The 7500-nt window shown below is 48.4% G+C and overlaps 1 protein-coding gene across 1 annotated transcript in view; it reads right to left on the minus strand.

Moving 5' to 3' along the window:
- Window positions 1-7500, minus strand: part of dpp6a (dipeptidyl-peptidase 6a) — a gene marked incomplete at both ends in the record, with an annotated part of 75079 nt that overhangs the window by 47297 nt on the left and 20282 nt on the right. The window contains 2 exons of the mRNA XM_080855114.1: window positions 3328-3402; window positions 4041-4135. Coding sequence (XP_080711240.1) covers window positions 3328-3402; window positions 4041-4135 — 170 coding nt within the window. The remainder of the gene's footprint in view (window positions 1-3327; window positions 3403-4040; window positions 4136-7500) is intronic.

Genomic DNA, 7500 nt, shown 5'->3' on the forward strand with positions numbered 1-7500 from the left:
GTAGCTGCTAGCTAGCCTACTGCTGATCTAAGATTCCTGCGCTAGCAAGAAGCCTTTGCTTGTATTGCTAACTGTTGTAGGTTGCAGTGTTGAAAGCAGTGAAAACACCCTGATCATGGGATACATTAGTCTGGGAAGTCCCGCCCCACTTCTTCCGGCCAAATTGATTTTGCCTCTGCAGTGGGTCTGGTCAACTTCGGATAGCCGTTCATTTCAAGATTTCCAGAAACCTTGGAGCCAATCACAAACTGGCTTTTGGCTACCTGGCGCGCAGAGATGGGCAGTATTTCAATTACTTGTATTTGAAATACTAGTTAATTTGCTTTTGAGTATTTTGTAATTTGTATTTGATAGGGCCGATAAAAAATCGAATGTAATTTGTAACAAAATACTTTAGAGTGGAGTAATTTTGTATTTAAAATACTTAAATTACTTTCTCTAGTGTTTAGGCAGAGGGAGATTTTTTTTCTGTCGGATTCTACCACGAGACCATCTGATCTGCCTCTGAATGTCATTGTCGAATCAGTCAATTTGCCAAAGTGTTGCTTCTTATGGCCCGCCCTTTTTTGGGGCGAATAGGAAATCACCCCAGATCTCTCTCATTGACTCTCATGTTAAATCAATTTTTTTCACAAAACAGGGTTGTGGTCGAAAACTTAGAAAGCTGTCTTGATCCTTGTCAATTTATCTTCAGTACACCGACTTAAAGGAGGTTCTTTCAAAGAGCGAATCAAGTTGTTGCACTGAACGTTAGCCATCTTGACACAATGTGACTTGATGAAAGCCGTGTGATGTCCTTATACGCAATTAAAGCTAAGGTCCGGGACGCGATCTGGCACTCCGCGCCTGGGCGAGACTCTCCACTTTGTGAATGAGGCGCACCTCACCTAGGACTCGATCTGGCACTCGTCGCCTGGGCGAGACGCTCCACCCTGTGAATGAGGCGCGCCTCACCTAGGACGCGATCTGGCACTCCGCGCCGCATTGCATAGAGGCAGGGGCCCGGGCGCACATGAGACTCTTATTAAAGATCTTAGCCTACTATAAACGTTGTTGAGACTCGCACTAAAGATCTTACTCATTCTCACAGAGACAAAACAAAAAGCTACACGGTCATTTATCTGTGTGATGTCACATATGTGCGCCAGTGTTGTCAATCACATGTGGGCGCCAATGTTTTGTCAAAGATAATCTGTAACTTGTGGAAGTTGTATTGTTAAACGGTGAGTACTTTGGTAGATTAAAGTATAAACTTTTAATACAAATGCTAGTACAACTTCTTTACGTTATCTTTAAGGTTGTGAGTGTGCAGTGGTAATGTAAGTTGGATTCGTAAAATGTATTTTAGGAAATAAATGACATTGCTTGACGTGTAGCTATTTGTCTCTGTTTTGTTACCGACTTTCAACTTAATAAAAATCTCAACAACGTTTATAGTAGGCTACGTGTATTGTTTTTTCTCTGTGAGAATGAGTAAGATCTTTAGTAAGAGTCTTAACAACGTTTATAGTAGGCTAAGATCTTTAAAAAGAGTCTCATCGGCCGCGGAGTGCCAGATCACGTCCTAGGTGAGGCGCGCCTCATTCACAAAGTGGAGCGTCTCGCCCAGGCGAGGAGTGCCAGATCGCGTCCTAGTCCTTACCTTGCAATTACGTATGATGAAAGCACGGTGGGGATAGCCCTCCCGGAAGCCATAGAGATTGCAATGAGAGCCCTGTGGCGGCGGTTACAAACATGAAAAAAAAGGATACGGAACCACTGACATGGGCCCGTCATAATAGCCTGCACCTGGCCCCGTGGTTACTTTGTTACGCCACTGAATAGCCCAAATCTGAATGTTCTGCTATACCAAATTGTGAGAAAACTGAAAATTCAGAAAAAGTATTTCCTGTATCTTAAAAATACAAAATACATGTATTGTATTTTGTTACATTTTCTGGCAACAGTATTTTGTATTTTATTTTGATACATTTATTTGAGGGGTATTTTGTATTTTGTATCAAAATACATGTTGATGTATTTTTGCCCATCTCTGCTGGCGCGCCATTGGCGGATTTAAACTTACCACGGCTATGTTACAAAATCTACTGCACGGAGAGTTTTTAAACATTGGACATGGTGGCCGCCGAAGCACCGCAAAACTTCGATAAGGCAAGTTTTCTTTGAAAACAGAACAGAAACTTGCCCTGGAACAATTCATACAGAAAAAATATGTGTTTGCTTTATTACCGATCGTTGTATCGTTGTATAGTATCGTTGGTCTGATTGGTTAAAGGCGTGTCCAATTACGTGAGTGAAGTGGATCGCTAATGAGTAGTTGGCCAGACTAAACTGAGCAAATGGAATGCAGTGAAAGGGCAGGGAATTCCCAGACAAGGGATACATTCAATTACAACATTGAAGTCAACTTTGAAAACTCAGCAGCAAGAGCTAGCTACATCAGTTAGCAATCAAAGGCTTCTTGCTAGCGCAGGAATCTAAAGCAAGGTAGTAGCTAGATATGTTACCTACTGGCAGATAACAGCGACTATGTCACGAGAACTGACTCTTTTTTTATCATGGAATTAATAAAGGGATCGTGAAAGACTGTATGACCCACACGAATTCTTGTCGTCATGAAATCAAATGTGTTCAGTTCGTCTATGACAGAATACACATAAGATCTGGGAAAGTCAACAGGCATAGGATATTTCCATCTTTTGGTTCTTGAAAATAGCGCTGTGGTTATTTGTCCTTCTTCCCTGCCTTCGTGTGGCAGGAAAATCAACAACCGGTAGACAGTTGTATATGCTCACTATGGCACAGGCAGACTACCAGCTCCTCTTATGAACCAGCGATCCATTAATGAAAGAGAGCGAGCCAAACATTTCAATCGTAGCTCCTCTCTCCAACAAGCACCACACATGGCAAACAAACTACAGTGATCTGGTGCGCCGCTTTAATTTACCCATGTAGAATGTTGCGTCGCATTAGTACCGCTTTTGGCGCTCGGGTGTAAAATCATAATAAATTCATATTTTTTTTTATTTGGTCAGCAAGGGGTGGCCGCAGGGGTGGCCAGGGACATGTCTACGGGGGCACGGGCCACCCCAGGCCTCCGTGTAGAACCGCCACTGCACACACTTCCATGCACTCCATCTCCCAGCCCTTCTGTATTTCATCACTCAGCTCCAACCTTTCTGAAGTATCAATGAGTTATCAGGCCACCCACACACACAAACACACACACACACTACCACATACTCTACCACACACACATAGACACACACACACTACCACACACACACACACACAATCACTCAATGAGTTATCAGGGGGGCCACTCACCGGCACGACGTTGTAGGCCAGCAGCACGTAGCGCAGGTCAGGGGAGAGCTGGTACTTACTGGCCTGGTACAGCGTCTGGAGGAGGGGAGGGGAGAGAGAGGGGTGGGGGGAGAGGAGAAAAGGTTAGGCCAGTCCAGATGCATGGCTCCCTGCTCTAATGTGATCCCTGAACGGCCAGCTTTTGACAGATCGCCTCTCACAGATGGTCAACTGGGAGGCATTCATCTCAGACGCTGAGCCCCTTGCTGATATGGAACACACACACACACACACACACACACACACACTGATATGGAACAAGCACGTAGCGCTCGTCATTGCTCAAAAGAGGCAGCGTGGCGACCAAACAACAATCCCTCACTCCAGAGCCGTGTCTTTAGCGCGGAGCGCTAACATCGAGCCTCACGCTAATGACGCGTCTTTCAACGCCTCATTTATAACAAAAGGGAGCCTGGGGGTGGCGTGCATTTGCTGACGGTGGGAGAAAAACAAGTTTTCAGTTAAAGGGGCGTAGCGAGAGTGCTGAGGGTGATCTTACAGCTTCTCCCAGCGTGAACACAGTGGAGGACGGGGGGGGTGGGGGGGGGGGGGGAGAGGATGACGGGGGAGGTGGGGGGGGGGGGGGGGGGAGAGGAGGACGGGGGAGGTGGGGGGGGGGGGGGGGGAGAGGAGGACGGGGGAGGGAGGAGGATAGGGGAGGGAGGAGGACTTACAAATATTTTATTGGGCACCAGCACCATCCGCTCCATGGTCTCCACGTTGAGCCGGACTACGTCTCCTTCGTGCGTGCGGTACAGCAGCTCATTACCTGCATAACAGAGAGAGAGACATGAAAAAGACATGATGGAGGAGCAATAGACAGGGAATACAAGTCAGGAGAGAGAGAGCGAGAGAGAGAGAGAGAGAGAGAGAGAGAGAGAGAGAGAGAGAGAGAGAGGGAGAAAGAGAGGGAGAGGGAGGGATAAAGAGAGGGAGAGAGAGAGAGAAGGACAGGGAGAGAGAGAAAGAAAGAGAGAAAGAGAGAGAGAAAGAGAGGGGGAGATACAGTTAGAAACAGAAAGTATGAAGAACAAATAGAGAAAAAGCCAGGAGGATGAAGAGGTAGAGGTGAAGACAGGGAAGAGAGAGGGAGGAAGGTTGCAAAGAAGAGGTGAAGACAGGGAAGAGGAGGAGGAAAGTTACAAAAAGAGGTGAAGACAGGGAAGAGACGGTGAAGCATTCATCAAAGCGTCCTCCACCCCTGTGGTGCTATCTGCCTCGCATCCGACCAATCACAGCAGCCGCAGCGGGGGCTCGACAGTCGCAGGTCTTATTTGGTGGCAACCCGCAGTTTAACCACACAACTACACACACACACACATACACTAACACACCGCTACACACCCACTTACACTCACATTTACACACACACACACACTAACACACCCACACACAAACAAACACAGCCTCCCCAAATAACAGCTCCTTTCATCCTAGCTGTCCTACGTCTTGACAGCTCCACTGACGTCTCCAAGGACGGACGAGCCAGCACTGCTGGAACTTCTGAGGTTTGGCCCACCTGAGTCGACCCACATAAGACATGGATCCTCTCAGAGGACAGCACACAGTCCCTCCCTACCACACACACACACTACCACACACTCATACACACACACACTTCCACACTCTACTACACACACTACCACACTCTACCACACACACACACTACCACACACTCATACACACACACACACACACAACACACTCTACCACACACACACTACCACACACTCATACACACACACACACACACAGTACCACACTCTACCACACACACACTACCACACACTCATACACACACACTCATACACACACACACTACCACACACTCATACACACACACACTTCCACACTCTACTACACACACTACCACACTCTACCACACACACACTACCACACACTCATACACACACACACTTCCACACTCTACTACACACACTACCACACACACACTACCACACACTCATACACACACACACACACTACCACACTCTACCACACACACACTACCACACACTCATACACACACACACACACTACCACACTCTACCACACACACACTACCACACACTCATACACACACACACACACTACCACACTCTACCACACACACACTACCACACACTCATACACACACACACACAAACAACACACTCTACCACACACACACTACCACACACTCATACACACCCACTAACACACACACACTACCACACGCTCATACACACACACACACACTATCACACTCCCACACATTCACAGACACACACACACACAAACACAGTACACAGACTCTCCAGCAGGTGGCGCTGCAGACGAGGGATGGGGCCGACGCCACGCAGAGAGGGGTACGCTGCTCTTTAGCTTTTATCCGCCCTTGCATAGCTAATTGTTGATAAGGCTAACTCCATTACCATCACAATGGCGGCAGTGTCAAAAGAATCAGGGGCGAATGCAAAGCAATTCCAGAAAGCTGAGATTGGCGCCGTCACACACACACACACACACACACACACACACACACACACACGCGCGCGCACACACACACACACACACACACACACACACACACACACACACACACACACACACACTGACCAGTCTCAATTAACTGCTGTCTCTCGCACTTCTGTCACATAAAGGACAGAACATTGCGTGGCTCTGATAACACAGTGCCACGTCTCGGCAGCTCGCTCCAGATAATAACAAACCTCCACCTCAACCTGTAGATTAACACTTCCACTGACCTTGGGTTACTTCCCGGGATAATCACAGCCCTTTCTTAACACAGGATAAGCACACCCACACCCCACTCTCTCTCTCTCTCTCTCTCTCTCTCTTTGTTTCTCTTTTGTATCTGTCTTGTTTCTGTCTTGGGCTGTCTGTCTTTCTGTTGGGCATTGTTTAGAGCAAGGTGCCCTTGACTGCATACACTGGTATGCGTGTGTGAGTGTGTGTGTGTGTGCTTGTGCGTGTGAGTATGTGTGTGTGTCTGCACGTTTGTATGTACGGCGTGTGTGCGCGAGTGTATGTGTGTGCGTGTCTGTCCAACAGACCGACAGATGGACAGATCACTCACTCACTCGTTCATCTCTGCGGGTGATTTCCCGCGCCAGCCCGTGCCCCCCTCCGGTCCTACTTGTTTTCCGTGGCGAAGCCTTGGATCAGCACCTCATCCGCACCGCCTCTCCACCCCTCCCAGCTGCCAGCAGTCTGCTCAGTCGATCTATCACGGCTCTGGGTGAGAGTGCGCTACACTGTTTTACCATCGCTCTGGGTGAGAGGGCGCTACACTGTTTTACCAATGCTCTGGGTGAGAGTGTGCTACACTGTTTCACCATCGCTCTGGGTGAGAGTGTGCTACACTGTTTGACCATCGCTCTGGGTGAGAGGGCGCTACACTGTTTGACCATCGCTCTGGGTGAGAGGGCGCTACACTGTTTTACCATCGCTCTGGGTGAGAGTGCGCTACACTGTTTGACCATCGCTCTGGGTGAGAGGGGGCGCTACACTGTTTGACCATCGCTCTGGGTGAGAGGGCGCTACACTGTTTTACCATCGCTCTGGGTGAGAGTGCGCTACACTGTTTGACCATCGCTCTGGGTGAGAGGGCGCTACACTGTTTTACCATCGCTCTGGGTGAGAGGGGGCGCTACACTGTTTTACCATCGCTCTGGGTGAGAGGGGGCGCTACACTGTTTTACCATCGCTCTGGGTGAGAGGGCGCTACACTGTTTTACCATCGCTCTGGGTGAGAGGGCGCTACACTGTTTGACCATCGCTCTGGGTGAGAGTGCGCTACACTGTTTGACCATCGCTCTGGGTGAGAGTGCGCTACACTGTTTGACCATCGCTCTGGGTGAGAGTGCGCTACACTGTTTTACCATCGCTCTGGGTGAGAGTGCGCTACACTGTTTGACCATCGCGCATGTGTCCCGACGCGCAGGCCTGACCTCAGCTGCTTTTGGGCAGAGCTGCGTGGTTAGCAGCTGGATGATTCACACAAGCATATCGTTTTATTATAAATCACTACTATGTTTTGCACAAATAACCACCACGAGGGAGATACATTTGCCTTCTCAAGTGAATATATAGCATTAGACATGCTAATTATGACTGAGCTACATGTCTCCA

This window comes from Sprattus sprattus (assembly GCF_963457725.1).
Source record: "Sprattus sprattus genome assembly, chromosome: 17".
Classification (NCBI taxonomy): Eukaryota; Metazoa; Chordata; class Actinopteri; order Clupeiformes; family Clupeidae; genus Sprattus; species Sprattus sprattus.